The 24,579-nt window shown below is 37.3% G+C and overlaps 1 protein-coding gene across 1 annotated transcript in view; it reads right to left on the bottom strand.

The window, feature by feature from the left end:
* Positions 1–24,579, bottom strand: part of LOC104579190 (guanine nucleotide-binding protein G(q) subunit alpha) — a 119,919-nt gene that overhangs the window by 9,394 nt on the left and 85,946 nt on the right. Inside the window, exons 4-5 of the mRNA XM_088522074.1 lie at positions 15,915–16,043; positions 14,775–14,904 (exon numbers count right to left, since the gene is read on the bottom strand). Of these exons, the coding sequence (XP_088378200.1) occupies positions 14,775–14,904; positions 15,915–16,043 (259 nt within the window). The remainder of the gene's footprint in view (positions 1–14,774; positions 14,905–15,914; positions 16,044–24,579) is intronic.

Here is a 24,579-nt window from a genome sequence, read left to right as displayed (position 1 = left end):
TTAAACACTTCAATTTTAAGAATTCACTGCATGTTTTGTCCAATTGTAGCACCTGGTCTAATAAAAATATTGCCTCCTCCTACACAACTTGCTTGTTTTTGTATTTGTGTATTGTACACAAATACCATGAGGTATATATCAGAGTATCATAAATTACCAGGCTGTTTTTGCAGTGGTATCTTATGGCAGCACCACAGTTTTGACCAAAGAAATCAAAAATTAAATGTTATCTCTGTTCCCTTTTTTATTTTTCACTTCTTTTACAACTTTATAAAACATAGATCTAACAATACTTTCATAGCTGAAAACTCTTGCAAGACTTGTGGTGAGGCAAGAGGAAGGGAAAACCTAGTGAATATGCACCCTAAGCTCACAGACTTTTTTCTTTTAATCCATTTAAAATAAATTTGATGCCTGCTTTTTTGCTGCCACAAATTACACTTATAGTATGAACAGTACCATCTCTAACTTTTAAAGTGTAAGAAAATAAAGTTCCTTAAATGCTTTAAAGAGACAAATACTGTTTGTATATTCATTCTACTTTTTTCTTCTCCTAGTGCTTAGTTTTGACAATAATAAAATCTAGAGAACCTAAATCTTCCATTTCTTTCCTGAAATGTCCTCAAAACTGAGCCCCGCAAGACATGAATGAAATGTTTATCAGTTGCTTGAATTAAGGCAGCTTTCACTGTTTCCTTCTTCTTTCTTTGTTCATTAAACTCTCAACAGTTTTTAAGAACAGTCCCCAGAAGCCACCACTGAAAACCTGAAACTAATAAATATCATTAGGAAACACTGGTGGCCTTTGGCTTCTACAAGATGGGCTACAAACTGGAATAAAACTGCTTTTTGTAGTTTGTATTTGACAGCAAAAAGTGTAGGCACAACAAAACCAGCATGAAGATGAAATATTATAGCTTAATATGTCTAAGAAAAAATTGCCAGTTAAATTTTAACTTTATGTACTCTTTCCATTAAACTTGTCATGAAACTCAGCACATTTATAATGAAGAGCAAGTGCAGTAAATTTATTTGGAAGTAGCTGATAAACATCCAAATTAAGCCCCAAAGATAAATATTAGCAGAAGAATTAATTTCTTACAACTGTTATTAATATATAAAGAATTTAGACTCAGCAAAATACTTAAGCACAATTATAAGTATGCATGTACTTCAACAAGATGACTCCTTTGCTCACCATCAGCCACAAGTCAAGAAAAAGTCCTTCTAATAAAGCTGCCTCATTAGAAATGGAGTAAGAAAACATCACCGTATTCTCTCCCTACATAGCTCTTCCCTGAAGGGAACGTTCCATGCTCTCTATACTAAGACACTGCAACACTTCATAGGAGAATTTTTGCTCTATTTCACCAGAAAGTCATTATAACATCAGAAACAGTAATCTATGGTTTATTTCCAGTAGCAGACTTTCTAAGCATACACATATTTAGCTCAGTTAAATGACTAGCTTTCGAATAGAGATCTATCAGTGACAAAAATACGGCAGTTTGACCAGGGCAGTTACTATTACAAAGCAGGGTGCAGACACAGAGCATGACCCTGTGTGTCGAGCAGCAGGGATGCTCCTCCATCACTGAGTCTGGCAGGCGCCAGGTGATACCAACAAGTAACAACCACACGTATCTAATGCATTTTAAAAGCAATCAAGGGCTCATGCCGGCATCACACACTCGGGCACCACAGGGTGTCCTCACGGAAAGGCTGGCTGGGAGGGCGCTCCAGGGCTCACCTCAGCAGGGCAGGTTGGTCATGGCTTTGTCTAGACTAGCCTAGACAGCTCCTAAGGATGGAGATGTTTCCTCCAGAGGGAAGTTGCTTCCCTGTGTCCCACCTCACCCCCTCAAGCCACAGTTTGTGGCCTCTGATTGATCTTTGCTGCGTTGTTTACCTGGGAGAACCGTGGCACATCTCCAGCTGCTCTTCCAGCTGGCAAGCATTAGCCTCCTCATCACCAGAATAAACGAGCTCCAGGCTGTCACCCTCTCTGTGCTCTTGGCCCTTGAGCAGCAGCTCTGAGCTTTCCTGTCCTTCATAATTTTCCCAACAGTTGGTCAAAGTGCATTTTTAAACTCTTTCCAGGTTTTTCAGAGGTGAATGTCAGAGTGCTGTTTTAACGATGGTGAAAGGTATTTTAATGGTTGGTCACTCAGCCATGTACTTTATAGATGTTTTGCAGTAATTGTAAGATGGCCTAGGGACTTTTCTTTAGCAGGCTATACCTGCTTGAGCAGGTGAAGTAATACAAGTCCTGAGATTTACTCTGAAAGACTAAAAGTTCTAAGCTATTTCCTTGCAAAAGTATTTAAGGATTACTCCAAAAATATGTCTTTTTTTTTTAACTGATTAACCCCTTTTTGCCTGATCAAGTTTTTCATCCCTCTACTATTCAGTGCATTGGAGCTAATCAGCTTTTAGGGATGTCAAGATGGATAAAACTATCTTCCAGATGTTGTTTCTCCACAGATCATGCTTACTATTATTTAAAATTTCTCTTGGACTTCTTATTTTTGACAACTAATCAAACATATATAACATTTTTCTTCATTAAATATATAAGCAATGTAACTACAATAGTATTTTTAATCAGCTTTATTAAGGAATGTTTAACAACACAAAGTTATTGAGTTGCTCATTTTCTAAAAAAAAAAGCTTCTCATTAACAGGGTGCACTTTTTTTTTTTTTAATAGAATCACAGAATCATAGAACACTTAAGTTTGGAAGGGACCTCTAGAGCTCATCTAGTCCAACCCCCCTGCACACGCAGGGTCACCTAGAGCACGTGGCACAGGACTGTGTCCAAGCGGGTTTTGAAGATCTCCAGAGAAGGAGACTCCACAACCTCTCTGGGCAGCCTGTTCCAGGGCTCTGTCACCCTCACTGTTGAGAAATTTTTCCTTAAGTATGGAAGTTTTATGCTACAGTTTCTTTTTTCGCAGTTGAACAGGTTTATTTTACACTATTTTATGGATTTCATAAAAAGCTCACTACCGCTAAAAAGATTTTTTGTTTTGACTTTGGAAAGAAAACAACTAAAAGCAATATTCTCCTTTTATTTTGGAATATATGTGAGGTATTGTCTTTGCTCACAGATCCATACTTAAGTATGGAGGAACAGTGTGTCTGTGACACACCAAATTACTATATTTTGTCTGAATGCAGCACCACATTCTCTATATTATTGTCTATAATATTCTCAGGATCTTAAGCCTCCCCAGTGTTAAAAAGCTGCCCTCACAAACCAGTCCAGGCCAAGTTAAAAAGATTTGGAAATGCTTCTGAGATTCTCAACTACTCATAAACCAAAACCCTCTCACGTTTAGAAGAAAAAACTGGGGGACTTCCACAGTCTGTATGAGTGTATATGATGGGCCCACTTCTCATTTAAATAAAAACTGATTTACTCAAGTGAAAGAAATGAACACGCTGGTGCAAGTTTCTGCTTGAATACTGTAGAGAATCCCTAAGTCCAAATTATGTCTATAATTTTCAGCATTGGACAGAAGGTTACAAAAAGATTTGTAAAATATTTCATAACAAAAGCTTTATGAATCACGGATAGAACTGTTCTTATGAAAATCTGTATTAGAAAAGGAATTCAAATTAAATTCAAACCAGCTGTTCTTGGCACATTATGCCCTATAATTCATGCATGGCTCAATCACTTACATGTCTACTAAGCCAGCAATACTAAGCCAGTTTGTATTCATAGCCACTGGACATGTTTCTACCGCAACTCTGAAAAGCAGAGATACTTCAACTTAAAGTCCTCTATTTTCCAAACTGCTAGGGAAAACACGAGGCCATTTACACATTAACTAAACTGGGTTTTGCCAGTTTTATGCAACCAAAGAGCTGTGAGCTGGTTCTGGAACTAGAGCCGAGGCAAGTGCTGCACTGGAGATGTGACCCTGCGCGGGACGCGACGCGACGCGACACGACGCGAGGGAGGCCTTGACAAGCCCAGCACAACGGCGGAGCTCCCTGGCGAGCAGGGTTTAACGGCCAGGCCAAGCACTAGGCCCGGTTTTACCAACCAGCCCTACCTCACCAACTGCCTACAGCAAAATCCTGCCTCAGCAGCAGTGGAAAGCGCTGCAGAAAGAAGCTTGTGAATAACCACAAATATAATCAGTAAAGCACACTGTTTTCTCACACCTTTAGCCAAATACAAACTTTAAAGAGTCTACTTGCTTCTATATATATATATTTTTAATCCTGCGTTTTTAGTCACATGTTAAGATAACTGATTGCTATTCTGAATTGATATGTTAAAATTCTTTCTGCCTTTTCCTACTCTGGAAAAATGTGCATTACTTTTGCAATTACAGAAACAACGTAATTGGTAGAATTTACTGTCATTTGGCTGTAGCAAGTCAAGCCCTGAGAAAGGGCTGAAAAGGACTAAAAAAGACACTGAAGGGAAAAACAAGCATTTTCCACTGTTTCAAGAGGAAAGACTAATCTGGAACAAAACAGAGCCTGTAGTGGAACATTTCACACAACTAAATGCTGAATGATTGTCTAGAGTGGCATCTAGTGGGCACACTGTAAGTAACATACGCAGTTACTTACAGCTACTAAAGTAAAAAAGCACAAATGGAGCATTAAGTCTTTCTCATAAATTTTTGCTAACTTAAATATTTTACGCTAATAAATCTGTAATTGCAAGGAATGTGAGGGAGTAAATTGCACTGAAATGTGGAGAGAGGCTGGACACTGTACAGAGATTAACAGAGATGTATTTTTCTGGGAACTCAGTTGGCACTGTGTATATGTCCACACTGCTATCAGGTGAGTATATTTGGCTAACAGATTAAGAAGGCATTCAAATTGAGATGATAACCGCAGATGAAGAGAAACTGACACACAAAAACACCTCAAAAATTACAATGTAGGTGGTTAGTATTTCAGAAGTTATTTAGTATCACAGTCCAGCCTTATTTTAAACTGACAAAAGCTATGCCTTTTTTTTTTGTTATGAAGTCTAAATTCATTAGGAATGCTTCCATTCTCTGATTAAGGCTCCTCCTAGCAATTACTTAAGTAGCAGCACTGGTGACACAGGGAGACCCTGCAGCTTGGCTAGAAATGTAATAGGGCTGCCCTGTAAAGTTATTTTATACCTTGGAGAAGAACTCAAAGCTCTTCAGCAACTGAAAACTGCAATACTTAACCTGAAAACATACTGCAGTTTTATGCAGTATTCATCAGGCCAGACAAAGATCAGTGACAGCTGAAACACATTGAAATCTGTATTCTTCACCAAACATCAAATAACAAAAAGTGTCCAAAAATATGGTCCGAACACTGCTGCAAAAATATTTTTAAATTAAAAAAGGTTGTTATTTTTTATAAAATATCATGCATGCTGGAAAATGTTTTTCATAGTTACCCACTTTTTTTTTGAGAAAAAAAACACGCAAAAATCCTTGAAAATAAAATTAACATTGAAAAAGGCTATTCTCTAGTCAGATTTGACACTGGTTACTGGGTCGGGGGGGAAAGCCTTATTTCCCAGCAGACACTGCCAATAGTAACTTAGGAGGAACATTTCTAGCAGCCTCTGCAGAAAGCCCAACCTCATTCAACCTCCCACTTCTACTACGAACCACCCATTTTAACATAGAAGAGCAGGCTCTTTTATAGAAATGTTTCTCAATACTGATAGTTTATACTCAAAGGGTTTCTTAAACACATACCAAACAGAAAACACACATGTGTGTTAACATGAATGAAGAGAAAAATGTAAATGCACTATTTTTCTTTAGTTTCGAAATAAACAATTGAATTCTTGAGATTTTATTTCCCATGGATATAATATCGTTAAATGCATATGAAGACTGTCTGAGGATTTCAATTCTATCTGGAAGCCTGTATTATCCCTCTGCCTGGTGCTCAATTGTTCTGGGCTGCTGAAGGCTGATGAAAACAACAGATTACTAAAGGATTATTACATGTTTTTGCACAATACAGAAAAAAAAAAAGGAAGAAGTGCTCTGATCTCCACATTGTTTTCCTTCAATCCTCACCATAAGCCATGTAGGACTAGCCTGTGAATAAGGAACACAAAGTGCTAGAAGAAAAATGGAAACATGCCCAGATGTTAGCAACAAGATAGTTCTGATGTAAGAATGAAATATGTTCCTCAGATAATCGCCTCCATGAAGAATGAAGTACTCTGAAAACTTAAAAATGGCCTCATGCCATTTCATATTTTTGGCCTACATCAAAAGAAAGTGCGACTGGAACATTGTACCTATTTGTCATCCGTTAAGAGAACACACTGATGAGCATTACAGAAGTTCCATCTAGGCTCTGGATGCTTATCTATCTTACAGATGTACTTTGCACAGATTCAAAACATGAGCTTGTAAGCCTGCATCTGCTTACCAGGCTACAAACACAAATGAATGCGCACCTACGCTGGGTTTTAGGCTTTCATATGACTTTATACACTAGACTTTAACATAAATATTTTTAACAATACAAGTAATGTCAATCTACTCTCCTTAAGGCTGTCTAAGGATAATAAAACTATCAGTGAAGCCATCAGTGAAAAAAAAGTCCTTGCATGCTGCCTTTATTAAAGTCCTGCAGAAAACCTCTTGTAAAGTTCCTTCAGTTTCAATTTGAAACTAGAGCTGAGGAAGAGAAGACTTTTCTGAATACCCTGTTCTGCAATCACACCAGTGTTACTTAGGATCAAATAGCAAAACGATTCTTTGCTCTAAATTAATTCTGTGCAGGTAGTAACATTACGTCACAACATTACACAATGCAGTACAGTGGAATTCTTCAGGATTTTGAATTAATATGATAAAACCTCATCTCATCATCACAAAACTCCATCCATTCCAAAGAAACAACAACAAAATCGCTTTCACTGGTCAAATTTAACTAAGATTTTTCTACCTAGAATCACAGAATAATTTATTTTGTAAAGAACCTGTGCAAGTCAGCTGTTCAACTTCTTGCTCAGAGCAAGACTTATTTTGTCACTTCATCAGAGTACTCAGTCTGCTGCGTTGCCCAGCCAAGCTCTGAGGAGCTATGTCTCCTCAGACAGAGATCATGCAGGGTGACCTGTTCTGCTTCACTCTCATCTGTGGTCATTACTTTTCAGTCCTGATGATCTATGAAAAATGAGCTAAATACAGTTTTACTGAAGGCTGCTAAGGATAAGTCATTAGGCAGTTCAACACATCTCTAGTAGCAATGTTTTGGACAGAGAATTTCTAAAAACAACTTCTCTGAGGCTATTTAAGCTCTCTCCAGAAGAGACCCCACCACTAACATGGCCCTTCCTTCCTTCCTGCAAGATTTGTGCAGTGATTTTTGGAAAGGTTGCTTCTGTGGCTTCTCAGCATTCTTGTTCTGTTCATATCCACTCTAAGAATGTTACACTTTCCTCCTGGTAGGATTCAGGCACAGATGTTGCTCAGTTATTGCTGCATGACTCTGCTATTATACATTTCAGAAACCTAGTAGACTCCATGGGGGACTACAGAGGTACACACATTCCTAAAGAACAGTCACTGCTTTGAAAGTTTATTACCCAAGGATAAAGCTAGAAGACAACAAACATACTAAGAGAAGAAAGAGAGATGATCCAGTTAAAGCAACAAAACGAGGAGCTGTGCGAGAAGCAGTCCCCGCCGCGGGACTCGGGCCGCTTCACCACGGCACGAGTTCAGCAGAGTGAACGTTACACAGTGAACAGATCCGGAAAATTTCTGGGGAAATCTTTCTGCTTGGAAGGCAGAGAAAGGTAACAAATGAACGCTAAAGTGTTTCTTGGAATATTCTATAAACCATTGATCAAAACGAGCAGGAAAAAAAATCATTTTTGTTATCCTATCAGGCTAGATGACAAAGGGCCTTAAAAGAAAAATAATTTGGTTCCATCTGGCAAGGAAACAAGAAACATCAGAAAGATGCACATGTGGTAATAACAAGTTGCTGTGGCAGGATTTTTGTGGATACACACTGAGGAACATGGAATTTGTGAAGACCACAGAAAAGATGACAAGATCTTAGATAACGGTTTCACACGTGTGAAAGGAGGAAAACCAGCCACGCAGGAAGAAAAGGCCAAATCAGGCATGGCTTGAAGGCACAGGTCTAGAATCACTTGAGCTAAGTAATCGGTTTTGTTGTGATTTTAAAAATTCAAAGCCTCAAGCCATTCTTGCTGTATCACACAAGATATATCACAGTACTTTTCAATAAGAGCTGTAATGTGGGATCAAACCTGTAAAAACATGAATTAGGTAGTATTTTCTAAATCTTTAATGACAACTCCACTAAAAAGAGAAGGAAATAATGGTTTAAGAGAATTTCAATCACACATTATTATTTTAAAACACTAACAAATTTTAGCTGCAGTAAAAGGAATAACTATTAAGGCACCGTAGGCGCTTTAGAACCCCAACAAAAGCTTAGGAAAAACAAAACAAAACAAAAACAGTCTTTATTTGAAAAGAGCCTTTTCCTTCTAATTGATAAGAACCAATGACATCAGCAACTCTCTTAACAGGACTACAAACAGCCCACTCGGATAGGACATATAAATGAATTAGACAGTAGGAAAAAGGATGATTGATTGGTTCTGTTTGTTTCGTTACTGCAGATCAGGGAAAAGCAGCAAGTAAACTCCCGTATAAAAAACATCTTTAAAGATTATGTTTATATTTTAAGCTGTCTGAAGTAACAGAGACACATTTCTATTATTTTTTTTTATTTGTGGTTCCATTTATCAATTAAAAATATAGTGTTTAACTATATACTCTATTGTTTTCCTAAGACAGACAGCGAGAGATTGTATAGAATACATATGTATGTTATCCACATACAGGATACACATTTAGTAATTAAATAATTGTATATTGATAAATTTCCTCACTCAAGAGTTAAAGTGGTAAGAACATCCACAGTTCCAAATACACATCTCCAACCCTGTTATGAATCCTGTTACAAATTTTACAATTATATATGTATATGTAAAATATAATAAAAATATGTATATTTTTCTTTTTAATCAAAACGTATTAGCTCTGGTGAAAATAATTTAAGCTGGCATTTCTCCCCGATTTTATTTTGTGCAATGAATTTTCAGATCAATTCTGTAGCTTTATATCTAAAAGTCACCTTCCATCAGTAAATATTCTAAGCTCTCTATTCCTCTCTAATTTTTCAGGCTCTGATAATATGGCAGAAAATACAATGTTTTGTCTCTAGTAGCTTAGAAAATATCAGTATTTCATTTAGTGTATTATAATTTTAACACAGGTCATTAATCAAGTCAAACTAAGGAAAGTGTGGCTTTTTCTGTTTTCCTCTGGGAATACAGAAAAAGAAAGATTCCTCAGTATTCTTTAACATACCTCCTAAAGCCCATTCTTTAACATAATTGCACAAACCTAAGCAACTACTACAGTATGGTTCATATGATTCAAACTATTAGTATGTTAATCTGGAAGAAAAGTATGTCCAAACATCAATAAATATGGTCCTTTGTTTTACCATTCCTACTAGTATTAATACTTACAAGTTCTGTAATGAAAACTCAGTCAGAATATGAATTTGACATTCATTTCAAATGAATTCTGAAAATTCATGAAAATCTTGTTTCCTAGGAACTCAGATTTTAAAACTATACTCTCAAGTCTCCTCATGACTGGAATTGGTAACTGACTCTCCTGGAAAGCTCAAACGTATTTACATATTTACTGTCCTGATAACATGAGATTTATCTGCTTAGAGAAGCTATCTGTAATCCCTGCTTGAAGGCAGCCTCTTCTGGAAGATGGAATAATACACTTTTTCTAGGAAAAATCCTTTGCTAAAAAAGAGAAGTTGATTTAAAAAAATGAAAAGTTCTAAAATCCTCTTTGATAAAATCGCAAGTTTCTCCATGTCCACGTATGCTTGACAAAAATCTCATCCTTAGAATATAATTCATCATAAACTAGTTAATCAGAAAGATGGTCATTTCTGCTCTCACACTAATCCTGTTAGACTTTTCTGGAAAAGGCAAAAGGTCAAACACATATGTTAATTTAACTTGTAACTTGTTCCTCTTTGTCATGTCATATCAGACTGAGTGAAGATTTACAGTACAGTGATTAATTTACAGTACTAATAATTTAATTAGTGTATTATGCCCTCTGGATGAAATTTCATCCTCATTTCCATGTATGAACTTAGATAAACTTAGTATTTTATTAAGGACAGAATCTGGAACAGCTAAGCATCCCTCTTTTTATTTGCATTTAGGGAGAAAAAGGCATTTCAAATCTGTACACAAGCTGAATTTTTTGAAAGAGATTTTAAAATATTTTGTAGCAAATTTTCTCTTTATGCACCAAAATCAGATGTACAGCTATGTACAAACTGGGCATATAGTTCAGACAGATAATGTTGTTTCTGAATGCTGATTTTCAGAGGAGTCATAATTGTACTAAGCATTTGACAGCCCTGGAGGCTTTTCTTAGGGTTGGAAACCTTGAATTCTTTAGTTACAGGTATTTGTTGCTGAGCTGCAGTTTCATGGAGGTATCATTTAAGCGGTATCATTTTACACTGGGTTTTCTAAGATAGGCAGTCTGAACATTCGTGTCATTCTCTATTCATGACATCCATTTACAGAGTAGTTATGATACATTCCTCTATATGTTGAAGACTTTTAACACCTGCAAGAGCATAAAATCAGAAATGGTGCCCAACTCACGCCTCATACCCGGTTATTAAAAGCCCTTGAGATATGAGTGAAACCTCTCAAATTTCTGTAACCTCATCTGATTTATAATCCAAATGTATCTCTCTTGAATAAGCCAAACAAGGGAAAAATAAATTTACAGGAGAAAGTCTACCATGCACTTTGAAAATACAAACTGGAGTCTGAAGAGCACTAAAAGAGTTTTACAGTGATACGGGGACGTGTATATTATGGATGCACTAAAGGGCAAATAGCAATTCTTGAAGATTCATATTCATATATGAAAACGAGATTAATGAAAAATGCATTAACACAGACCATTAAGAAAGTATAGTTTTCTTCATGAAAACATACCACAAGAAAAATGCTTCAGGCAATATCATGCAGTGGACTAATTAGAAAAAGAAAGTAGGCCATCTTACAAAAATCATGCTGTTTAATCAGGCCATGAAAGCAATACAACAGGAGCAGCAAAATACTGCAAATTGTTGAGTCAGATCTCTTAATTTGAGTAAGAGCCACACAGATCAAAGGAGGATTAGATTCTATCACAGTATGATACTGTTGTTATTCATAAGAAGAAAGTAGGACATTTACATGCACTCTATCACTGAAATTTTAATACTGTTATACAATTTTAAGACAAGCTGATTTTTACGGAGTGTGAAAAAACTAAGGTGAAGGAAAAAATATTTCTTGTAAATTTCTATATTTAAGATAAGAACTAACATATTTAAAACCTTTCTGTACCTCTGCAACACCGCCATCAAAATAAAATACATTTTGTTTTAGGTGGAATACAGATATATATTCTTCTCCTCTGCTTTCTGGGACTGGAATGCCCAAAAAAGGTTTGGAAACAGAATAACTCAGTGTTTTGCTATACCAACAAAATCTGGACAGACAAGGTATAGTCTACTCAAAGCCAGAATAAAGTTGTCCAGATGGTTGCTTAGCTCCATGATAGGCTGAACCCATCCCAGAGCCAGAGAAACACAGGCCTAAGGCTGCTGGAATGTGCCACCAGGGCCTTACATATGACTTGAAAACAAAAACTGGTTTGAATTAAAGTTGTGAACATATTTCAAACTAAAAGACAAAAAGGTTCAGAAGTTTTCCACTGGTGTTAATGAGAAACATAAATAGTTTAGCAGTGAGGTGGAAGAACCATCTTCAAGTCAAAGAGGAGTTTTAGAGCTTTTGCATCCACAAAACTGACAATTCACAAAAGTGAAAACTTGAAAAATCAAAACAGCTTTACAAGTAAGGTATTTTCCATGAGAGCTGAAAAAACAATTCACAGAAAACTGATCACAATTTCACATCATTTTAGAGTGTTCGGAGAGCCCAAGACGGAAACGAAGCTTCAGTTCATATGTTCCATTAGGTTCATTAACGTGGGAGCCCTTTCAGCTCATGAGAGCACAAGGCAAGGCTCCCAGTGAGTCAGACAAGGACAAAATTGCCCCATCTTCTGAAGATGCGGGGATGTTCTAAGTCATAACCTGTCAACTAAAGTTATTTGAGTAATGAGAGCAAAAGTTGGGACATGCCACCTATTAAGAACAGGATACACCTAATAGAGACACAGAGCATGTTAATGTCTCTTTCTCATAAGGACATATCCTTGTGCTTGTTTGTGAAGGATGAACATAGCATGGTAAATAGCTAACGAGGAAGTTTAAAAGTTTTGGTTAGGTACGACTGTATTTAAAAACTATCGCAACTAATTTTGCTCTATGGGATTTTCAATACATTTTGCTTTGACTTGTGTAATCAAAATGTTTGATACTTCTGTGTTGACTCTGTGGCTACAAAAGAATAATGCAAAGCAGACAGAACCAGACATTGCTGGTTTGGCTTTCAGCGAGCCAAGTCTGAGTCCGCTTTCAATCTACACATGTCTAGTCTCCAAATTTACAAGAGATCACACTGGGGTCAATTAGATCACTAAGACAAAACGTAAACCACTCATTTTAAGATTATCCCTCTCTGTAAATTCAGCTTTGAGTTCAATACCACATATTATAAAAGAATATGTAAGATTATTGTACTTTATATTGGCATATATAAAAATTGCAATAAATTTACATCCCCACACATGCTGTGTTTGTCAGCAGTGAAAATCCATGGAATAAATTTTTCATTCAGCCTCCTACCACTAACCTATTCAATTCAGTCAGCTTTTTTTCTCCTAAAACAGAGGTTGGGATGGATTATGAATCAACTTCCCCTGCAAAGGATGTGAAGTAAACTAATGTTCCCCATAAGACTTACTACTACAGTAAAATTATAAATAATTTAATGCACTAACATAGACAGAAGATTAAGGAACTGAGGCTTTGCTTAATCTTCATGAAGATAAAAAGACAAATTCAATATATTTTTGTTCATGTGTACCACAGCACAAAAAATGCTCACAAAGACAAAAAGTCTCATTATACCACATATTTCAGTCTGTTATTCACCTTCATAAAAGTACAATTGTTCTCTCAGCCCCCTAAAGTGGGATGTATGTTGTGCCATCAGCTTTTTGCACAACTCTCTCTTTCCTCTCCCCTTTTAAGTGTTCATTCATGCTCTTCTCTCTTCTCTATACCTGAGCTCTAGCTAAAAACACAAGACTGATGGGGTGGTTCTGTCAGATCATTACACTGAGAAAAAAAAATATTACATCAAATATTAATATTACATCAAAGATATCTTAAAAAACAGAATAAAAACATTCTAGTACTTGCTGAGTTAAGAATCCAAATATAAACAGAATGACAAGATGTATTTATTGTATAAAAAATTGAAAAAAAGATCTCCTCTGTAGCAGCCATGTTTTTTAAGGAGATGGACAGCATTCAAATAATGTAATGAGATTGCTTTCCTTTATGGAAAGCGCTTAAATCTAAAGGATCTCAGACCACCCAGACTTCAATAAGAAAATTAATGCTGAACAACACTGAATGTACAATCCTGAGTGTCCAGGGACATGTGTTTTAGCCCGTTATCATTCCCTTTCAAGAGCGAAATAAACATGCATACAGTTGTGAAGAACATTAAAATACCTATTTTTTCTGACTGATTTTTGTAAACGAGGCTAAAAAGACCAATTTAAAATACTACTGCTGAGTAACTCATGTGAGATTAACGAGCAATTGGAAAAGTCTACAAGAAAGCAAAGGAATCTAAAAATTAGATTATCTAATAATAATAATAAATGATAATAAAATAAATAATAATAAAAATTATATCTCCTTGCTCTGTATATGGCATACTAAACACTGGGTACTAGTGTGCTCTGGCTGCTTAGGTTGCGCATACCATCTATCACTTTCTTACTTACATTATTCTTTGAAATAACAACAGAAGCAGAATGTATACACCAGTATAAACCCTATCCCTTAAGTTGATGGAATAAGGCTTATTACTTGAATGTCTGTTCTGTTCTCTGCAAACAGCCTACAACTTGTTTTCATTCCCACTGCCTGCTATGAACAGTAAGAACCTTGCAACCACTCAAAACACGCAACCCTACTTTTACGACTTGGCTGCACAACACTACCTGTGCAAAAAACTACAATAAGAACACTTCTGTATAGTCAATTGTATTCCACTTTAACACGAAATAGATTGGTTTGACTAACACTCCATGCAGAATATCAATTTGACCATATTTTTTGAGTATTAACGTCTTGATTCCTGTAGTACTTCATGCTCTGCTACGCATAGTTGTGTATAATGGTGGTAGGCGCGTCTGGAAAATACCCAGGACTGAACAATCCAGTTGGCTTTGAAAATGTCTCAAGAGAACCAGGAACTTCAAGCTTAGCTATTCAGCATGGCGTATGATTCATTCAATCAATACACATTACTGGTCTACCAATTTGAATCACCAAATAGTTATGCAAAAACATTCAAACTGCTAATGAAATTCTCTAAAAGCCTGTATGTTTTAATCAATTCTTTATAATATTTTAAATTTAAAATCAATTTTAGAGAATTTTTTTTGTTCTTCAAATGTGTTTTAGACTGATGCTTGCTTACCTCATTGTCTGACTCCACAAGCACTTGGTCATATTCGCTAAGGGCTACTAGGAACATGATAGACGTGACATTTTCAAAGCAATGTATCCATTTTCTTCTTTCTGATCGTTGGCCTCCTACATCAACCATTCTGCAAGATTGACAAAATCTGCATCAGCTCTGTGAACAGCTTAAAAGATAAACATCCACATATCGAACACCAAATTCAGGAATTTAGTTGAAAACAAATTGCTAGTTTTCTTTAATATTTTTTGCATTTAAGACCAATGGAACGTGTTGCAGGTAGAAAAATCACCATATTTGCTTCTTAGTCTGTGCTTTTTTTAGTATGTACTCTCTGAATTTAAATTATTACAGATTTCAAAGCCATCAACAATTTTTAAGCACGACTTAGGAACGTTGCAAAGTTCTGCCCTGTAGAGTCAGCACAAAGATGTGTGCACAGAATCAAGTTGGTGGCCTCCCCTTCTCCCAGGAAATCAACACAGTTGTCCACATGTCAAGGCTTTCCAGTTTTTAGAGTATACTTAGACTCCAAAATGCATTTATTAAAGTCAGTAATAGCCAAAACAAAAAATCAGTATTTGCTGGCAGCATGCACTCCTAATTCATTATGCATCTCTGTGTAACTGGACACTCAAGTGTCTAAATTGCAGTTCTAATTGCATAGTTATTTTTTAAGCAACTGTATCTGCACTCACAACGAGCTATGGGGAAAAGTGTCTATAGGAGACATATTAAGCCAGCAAAATGCCATTTCTGTCTAAATATCATTTAGACAGGTACATTAGTTGTACCTTTGTACTTTGTAATTTACATGAATTAGGAAGACATACGATTGTATTATTGGATTACTAGTTGTAATGAAAATTTCATATAATTTCAGTTTATGGAAAAAATATATTACAGTTTTCCCATCCATAGAATATACTCAGAAAAAGTCAAGTTTATTTGTTATCCTCCTGACGTTTTTAAAATCAATTGCTAATCATACATGGACAGGACCACAAAAATGGTATGCCCAAGCTTAAATTTAAAAATATGTAATATTTCTATACAGAATTTTAACCAATATTGTACATGTGGTATTAATAATGTAAAAAAGAAACAAAGTAAATGTGCTTCATAAATGTTTTCTACCTGAAAATGACGCTTTGTAAGTCAAACGGATACTCAATGATCCCTGTTGTTGGGACTCGAACTCTGAGCACGTCCTGCTGAGTTGGCAGGTAGGCCGGATCTGCGATGCGGTCCAAGTCGTTAAGATAGCTGTAGACATGGAAAAACAACAGGAATGCAAAACAGTGACAACATAATCCCACTGAGGAAAAGAGCAGGGAGGAGCCAGGAAAGGAAATGGGGTGTGGGATAGGAAGAGGGGCAGCAGAGAAAAAAAAGCACTATTGGCATAAAAGAAGGGAGGAAGTAGAAAGGTGTGCTCTTTCTTCCTTCCTGTATTTTTTCCTAGCTTGAAACAAATGTTACGAGGGGTAGCACGATTACTTTGTTTCCCATTTAAACTCACTCGGCTTTCACAAAGATTCAGGTTTTTCAACTGCTCCGTTCTGGACTATTTAAAGACAAATGAGCAAACATTGTAAGAAACAAAATGTCACGTTTTATCTGAAACTATGATGTATTTCTTGATATTCACACTGCAGCATCTGCACTGATAGATAAACAAGAATCTCCCAACTGAAATAAATTAGTCTGGTTTTAGAAATTAGCAGAAATCATTATTAGTTATGAAATGAGGAAAGGAAAAACAGCCTTCTTTGGAGATTAAAAGAAAAAAAAAAAAACAAAAAACATGGATAACCCTCTTCTCTCTCACCGAAGAATAAAATAACTCTCTAGATCTCATTATCAGAATCAGGATTATGATGGTCTGTTCGGATATCTGGCACCTGAAATTCCTGAACCTGGACTGAGACAGGTTAATATGCCGGTAGCACATGACATACACCCCAGACGGTTTGCAGATAATCTGAAACTGCAATAAAATTGCTAGTGAGGATTTCATGGCTAGGACACACGATTCTTCTGCGATTGCTTAATGGTGTTTTCAACCACAAAGCAGCAGTGTACAGAAGGTTTTAATGATTTTTTATGAAAGAGTGGAGCAAAATAACAAAGTTTGATAGCTTCTTTGGATCCAGGGGTTGCACGTTACATGAATTTAGTGCACCAGACAGCTTGGGATCTCCCATGGGAGCACTGTCTGCGAGAAAGACTTCTGCAGAAAATGAAGTTTTTGTGCACTTGGCTACCTCCAAGCACAAGAATAACTAGTTGATAGTTAGCTACTGACAAGATACAATAGCCTAGGGCTGTCCTGATTCATTCCAAGGGAGGCAGCAGTGGACTCCCTGTAATTTCTCAAATCACTATCTATCTGAAGCTCTGAATGCTTTCTTTTTCTCACGGCCATTATTCAGGGTGCTTTTTTTAAAAAAAAAAAATCCACATAAGGAATAATCAGACTACTTCTAAATGCTCTGAATGATTTATTATGATAAATCATTTATCTGAATGATTTATTATGATAAATACACAAAAATTAACTCATTATAAACAATGACAGAAACAAAGCAGTTCCAGTTCCACTTTACAGCAAAAAATACAGAAGAATTAATCTTTTAAATCTGTGAGTGAGCCAGAAGTACTGTCAGATTTTCATCAGTATGATTTACTCATGAAAGATTAAGCCATGTTGAATGTTGAATTCAACATGTAAATGTTGACTCTGAGAAAATTACATAAAAGATGTATTGAACCATATATCTGAGACATATTATCAAATTCAGAAGTTACTATGCTGATTTTTTTTTCAGAATGCTAACTAGTTCCTGTCAACATGAAAAAAAGATTTTGAGAATCACAGGATTTCACCTGCTCTCACATTTTACACAAAAAAGGGCAGAGTGGACAAGTCGATTATCAATTTACTGGGGGGGGGGAAAAAAACAACAAATGAATAAAATACGTAACTGCCACAACATGAAACCCATAAAAGCTCTGAAATACTAACTGGCCTTTTTTTCCCCCCTCTCATTCCAACAAAAGTAATGGTTTCAGTTTAGAAAAAAAATCAGAAAGATGCAAAGAAGCGCGGTGGGTCGTTACACACTACAGTGGTTCTCAGGAGAACAGAAATGTACTAAGAAAATAAATCTGTCGGGGGGTGACCTGCACAAGCACCTTGGTGCAGCTCCAGCTGCATCCTGCAGCGGGGGAGCCTGGTTGCTTTACCTCCCCACCCTGAGCACAGTGGGCAAGACATGCGTTGGAGCACATCCCACTGACTTTAGATAGGCAGTTGCTTAGAAGGACATTGCTCAGCAGTCCAGTCTCATTTGTGTTACTGCTTGAAGGACCCATGGGAATTTTCCTGTTCTAGCACAAATCACTGATGCTGTTATGATCAATTTAATTTATCCTTCAGAAATAAATGCCTCTTCCTCATCCTCATTCAGATCTGCTCGAGTCCTGCTCTTACATATGTACTGGACAGATACCATCTTACTGAGAGAGCCCCCAGAGCCCGTAACAGAGACCTTGCACACCCCTACAGAGTCCTGTTTCCTTCCCTAAATGTTTTCACTTAACCGATATAAGGATGCAGAGCCTTCTAAGAAGTCTCCTACATCATACATCCAAAACAGAATCAAGGAAGGAGTGTCAAAACCATTAAAAGTAACACTCACAAAATTGCTTTAAAAAAGTCTTTGCATTACTGATAAATGGTATCTATAATCCAACAAAAGCAGTTTGGAATATATCACCTTCAAATTATTCTTTATTTTAGGATAATGTCATTATTCCTGCTACTTTCTCTCTAACTTAACACTTGATAGACATATACATATCACTGTATTCATTTTTAAATGAAAAATTGCTACTTAAGTTTTAGTTGCATAACCTTGCTTTTACTTCTCGTTTCATCTCTTGAATGTAGGGCAAGTATTCAATGAAATTATTTTAAAATTAAAAAGAGCTTTTCCCTCTGTGAGTTTTACTTTGTTTTTACATTCTTTTTGCATTCCTGTTGAAGAACAGGAGCAGTCTTGCTTCCTGTTTGTGCAGCCTTGCTCTGTAGCAAATAAACAGAGATTTATTTACTTTCATCATAAGACTGTATCAGTTCAGTTAGTTCTGGATTTTGATGAAGATCAGCCACACACTCTGTAACTGTATAATTTCACATTCTTCTATCAATTAAACTATTAAAATTATCTACTAAACATGCTTCTGAAATCACGCTGAAAGCTTTGCCTGCAGTAGCAATATAAAGTTCCTTTCAAGACACTTTTAAAGTCACTAAAATCAACTTGAGCCTCTCCTTAGGGCCCATGTCTCTTCCAATACAGACTAACACAATTACAAAATATATTATCCTTGTATCACTGGTACTGAACAGGCCTTTCTTCTCTCCTGTATCCCCAGTCAACATCTGAATATTTGTACCAGATCTGAATATTTTGCTATGCTGCTGAAAAGAATCCTCTCCTTAGACGTGTACTATATTTCCAATATGCCAAAGAAAACAGAGGAACACACTTATGTTCACTATCGTTATCACAATTTTTGCATTATTTGGGCTTTTTTTTGTCTATAGAACAAGATATCATCTTTTCTTACAGAATGAGAAAACAATTCTACATTGCATTAGAAAGGATAGGGTGATTAATTAATTTTTTCAAATAATCTAATTGTTGGGTTGACTAGTTATTTTGAAAAGCTGAGAAGGAGTATGTAATATGCAAAAGAATAGAAGGGAATATTTACATAAGAAGACAATTGGAACAGCATTATTATTTAAACACATAACAAGAGCACAAAAAAAATCCCCCCCAAAATCAAAAATATTCATATATCTGTCTCCATAATCCCACAGAACCCTTAGAATATCATGTATTTGATTTATTTTAGCTTAATTCACTGCAACAATAGCAACAAGTCTTCCTCATACCAATATGATTTCTTTCTCAGATGAAAGCTGGAATTTAAAGAAATTCACCAGGCACCAGTTGACACAGATAATACTGTGGATTGGCAGCACTTTGCAGCATATTGCAAAGCATTAAACTGACAAAGCTTAAAAAAATAAAAAGAAATCATTTACCAAGCAGCAACTTTAAATGAAATCAGCAAAATGCAGTAGTTAGTGTGAATTTTCTGCCGAACTGCAGCTTGCAGGAGGAAGCCCCTCGCCAGCCCTTGGCCACTGCACCTCTGTCCGTGGGGCTGCTGGCTCTTCTGCAACCTGAGCCCGAGACTCATGGACCAGTGAAGAAATTCTAGTGAACTTGCTGAAATTAAGCCGGTTTATTTGCCTAATAAACAAAGGAAGCACCGACACACACTGCTGAATGCGGGAAGGCGAGAGGCTCCCGCAGGGAACCAGGCCAGAGCCGGCTCCTCCAACGTGTCCGCAGCGGTGGGCTCTAAGCTTCACCTGCACTTTCAGGCAGTGAAGATGTATTTATTTCTTTTCTTTCTTATTAAAGACATGGTTGACCATGGGCTTTTAAGCACTTACCTAACGCAGTCCTAATCAAACTAGTAACAAATTTAAACACTTTGCCCATGCAGACAAACAAGTCTCTGCCCTAGGAGGTACGTACACAAACTCTGAGCACTGAGCAGGCAAAAGTCCCTTAGCATAAGGGCCTAACTAAAAAAAAAGAAAAAAAACAAATATTACAAGTTCTCAGAAACTTCATCACACACCTGCATTCAGGCACAAATTCTGCAATCGATTTTTGCAAGACAATTGCCATTTCAGTATCAACAAGAAATTGCTACACTTGTGCTCTCTTGCAAACAAAACAGAAGACTTCTCATATCCTAATAATAAAAGAGTTGCCAAAACCAGGTATCTTCTTCATTTGTTAGTGTCAAAATTTAAAACCATAACAATGATATGGATATCGAGAATATCCTGGGAATTGACTTTCGGACAAGTCCAAAGCCAGAACAGCACACTTATTACCGAGAAGACAGTTCTTCAGCGAGCAGCCACCGTGCAAACAGTTTGGATGGGAACGGAGCGGGACTCTGAACCCCGCCAAGGGGCCGCGCTGCCCGCGAGCGTCAGCGAAGCCGAGGGCAGCTGCCCTCTCTCGCAAGGGACCACGTTTCACAGCTGCTGTTTTTCCCTGTTTCAAAATACGCAGAAAGAACCGAGCAATAGGAGTAGACTAATTAGCTCTGTATTTTCCCCACATGTCTTTCTCACATAGTGATCAGGCAAAGAAGTGACAACACTTCAAACCCTAATGAACAACCAGAATAGTTTTAGCTAGTAGCCCTTGTCAGGAAATTAAATACAATCTCTTTCACCACAATCTTGCAACTCAAGGAACATATTCAGCCTTAATTCATTTTCCCAGAGTTACACTGCCTAATGAATATGCAACATCAAAACTTGAGTTCACTTTGAATTAAGTTTTTTTAAAATAACTTCAAAATGAACAATCATGCGCCAAGCATTTTTAATGGACACCGCCCTCTCCAACCATCAATTACTCTTCTTTAACAGGTTGGAGATCAGATTTATGTTGCAAGTAATCAGATGATATCACAGCACTTTCTTGGGAATAATTCCATCAGAATTTCTGTAACTGAAATTTAGTATATAGCTAATACACTAAGTTAGCCTGAACTTAGTATATAGCCTAATTTGATTACTGACTCTAATAAAAGGGTCAATCTAAAATTACTGTGCAGAAAATCTCGCTGTCAAGGACCAAATGCCCGCAAAGGAGACAGAGGAGCCCTAAAACTTCATTCGAATAAAGGGTGAGTCCACCGGGGCAAACTCCCGTGGGGTCTCTCAAATTACAGGAGGGTGCAGCCTGCTTTTCCTGATTTCCCGACCGAGCTGGGCCCTCTCCTCTTCCGCACTGGGCAGGGTACACAGAAGCTCCAGACTTCCCGGCCCACCTGATGTATGTAGCTCCTTGATGTGATCCCCCTCCCTGGTCACACATCTCATGTCTAATTGAAGAGACTTTCTGCCTCCCCTGGGTGTGAAGGTTAATATTCATTAGCTCATTACGCTAAGGTTCATCCTGTGGTCATTTGTGGATAAATAAGGATCTCTCTGCCCCCGTCCTGTTTCCCCGAGGTCAAGGGCACCCAGTCACAACCGCATGGCACCACCTCCCTGCCTGTGCCCCCTAGTCCTGTTCGCCAAAGCATGTGGAGTAGCTCACATGTCTGTGGAGACACAGGCTCCTCCATTCTGCTCATTACCAAAACTGACTTGTTACAACAGTCAGCAAATGCTAAGACTTCTTCTTAAGACATAAAGGGAGCATGGTGCTACAGGAAAGAGGGACAAAAACCCAAAAAACTATAAAGTTCGTTGCTTGTACAGGAGATTTCAATATGACACTAGCCACAAAAGGCAGAGCCTACCAGTATTGTTTCTGGTGCAGGTGTTTTCAGTGTGTTCAGTCACATGTGAATGCAGACAGAGTATGGCTGACTTTTTCCATCTATGCTGATAACAGTAAACATTTACAATTTTCCATCCTACAGCTCTTAAGCTTAATGCAAAAGTCTCTTATCTTGAAAAGGGACAATAAGTTTATAGGTGTGATCCTCTACAGATGATTGTTCAAACATGTGTAGTGACAGTTCAAATGAAAATAAAACTCTTAATCAAAACCTATGACTAAGGTTCCTTAAGCAAACTATTAATTAATGTGCTATACTTCTGTCCTTTCCGCCCTGGCTGTTCTGGAGTTGGGTGGAGCCTTCCTAACTGGTTGTTGTTTTTGGTTTTTGATTTTTATGCCTTTGGTAAAAGTTTGCAATGGCTGATAAGACTAAACCAGCGCTAGTTTTAATCATGTGCTAGAAAACAATAGGCTTTGAAAGGAAGAAGTATCTTAATGAATTTTTGAAGGTACATACAACTTTCTCATCTCCTCATAAGCAAAATGTTAGAGCTGTTTTAGCAGGATTTTCCTGCCTCACAGAGATGCCAGAAAAACTGAGACAAGTTCCTCTTTGGTTAACGTGCAATGCAGTAAATGGAATCAAATTTCAATGTACTAGCAAAGCCATGAACAAAGCTAAATGTAAACAAGTGTTGGTTGCATTTTCAGAATTTCCACAGATGCTTGTTTCTGAGCCTGTAGGCCACTGGCAAAATTTTGAAGTATGTTTCCCCATTTCCAGGATTATCTAATCATAGTGTCTACAGTAAGTGCAGTGAATCTAAGATTTTTGCAGTGAGGTTGGAGGTTCAAAGAAGGCTGCACTATGCTGACTGTCTGTACCTTACTGTCTCTCTTCATGTAGAATTCTTACAAACATTAGCAGCAGACTGAAAAAGCAAGTCACCAAACCCAAAACTGCTTGTGCAAATATATGAAAACTTCTCAATGGCAAATACAGTTAATATGTATACAGATATTAAAAGCATGTTTAGTACCGCGCAAAAAAAAAAAAAAGGATCCCTAGTTCAGTAGCTTCATTTTCATTTTCTATATAGGATGCATCACATTTTATATCCTACCTATCTTTAGTCCTCCTTCCTAAGTATGGGGAGTATGTCTGTTGTTTAAGACAGGGTACGTGCCATTCTTCTACCATCCTTACTTACTTAGACTGTTTCTTCTGGTAAGGACCTGTCATTTTATTTGATGTTTCTGCTTCTTTGTAAAATATCTGAATCTGCAAACTGTGAATACATAAACCAGAGTATACTATTCTTCAATACAAAAATATCAATATCTAGGGTCCCTTGAGCGTCCCTAGAAACACTCTGTTTAGCACGCAGTCAACTCCATTGAAATGCACCTACTTCTGAAGGGGAACGCGGAAGGAGAATGTTACCTCAAAGGACAGCTATGAGAGAACAGCAGAAACTATGAACTAGCAGAGCAAAAATTACTAGCTGACCAGAGCACTACATTTAATACAGTATTTCAGCGAAAGGTGACAAATGAATTCTAACGAGCAGACAACAATCCACCTATCAGAGATATTCTGAAGATGTCCTGGAAATGGCACCGTGGAGCTCTGCACCACTTCTTAGTAAAAAGGAAACAATGTATTAACTGTCCAACTATGTAAGTTCACATGATCACACACAGATATACGCAGATGCACAGGTGAACTATACAGTAACAAAGGAACTCAAAACTAAATGACTAACAAGGTAATGTGTTAAACACTGGCTGGCATAGATAAAGTAGAGCAGGGACCTGGGACAGAATCACATCTCATTGTATGAAGCATGATAAAACACAGCTAGAGATGGGAAGCTAAACAAATGCTGTTAACTCTGCTTGTGTAGGAACTGGAAAATCCTTACCTGCAGGTACATAGTGACATAATTCTTCCATTACAGAAAAAATTCTAGTTAAACCCTAAATAACTCCTACTTTTTCGTCAGCAAAGGAAAAGCCTGAACAGACGTGCTATGGAAAAAAAAAAAAAGGTCAATGACTCTCCACAAACTCTAGTTATAATCCAAGATCTGTAAATTGGCGAGACTGTTGCCTTTCTTTCCTTCAGGCTTTGAAAAGCCATGACACAGACTGTTGACTGGCAACTTGCTCCCTATTGGCTTAAAGCACTTACACCCTGTATGGGAAAGAGGTAGAAAAAGATCTCATCCGTCACAGCTAGTGAGAGGCTCTCCACGCTGCGGTGTCAGTTTACATTGGTCTCACACCGAGAACAGTATCTCAGAAGACATAAAGGGAAGTGGTTTAGTGGTAAATTAGTGGGTAAGCCGCCCCATAATGTGTATGGGAAGTGAATAATCTCTGTTTACCTGATG

The sequence above is a fragment of the Tinamus guttatus genome, unplaced genomic scaffold (assembly GCF_059628265.1).
Source record: "Tinamus guttatus ecotype Peru unplaced genomic scaffold, ASM5962826v1 Tinamus_guttatus_pri_ptg000146l, whole genome shotgun sequence".
NCBI classification, from domain to species: Eukaryota; Metazoa; Chordata; class Aves; order Tinamiformes; family Tinamidae; genus Tinamus; species Tinamus guttatus.
This window is presented reverse-complemented; position numbering and strand designations above follow the sequence as displayed.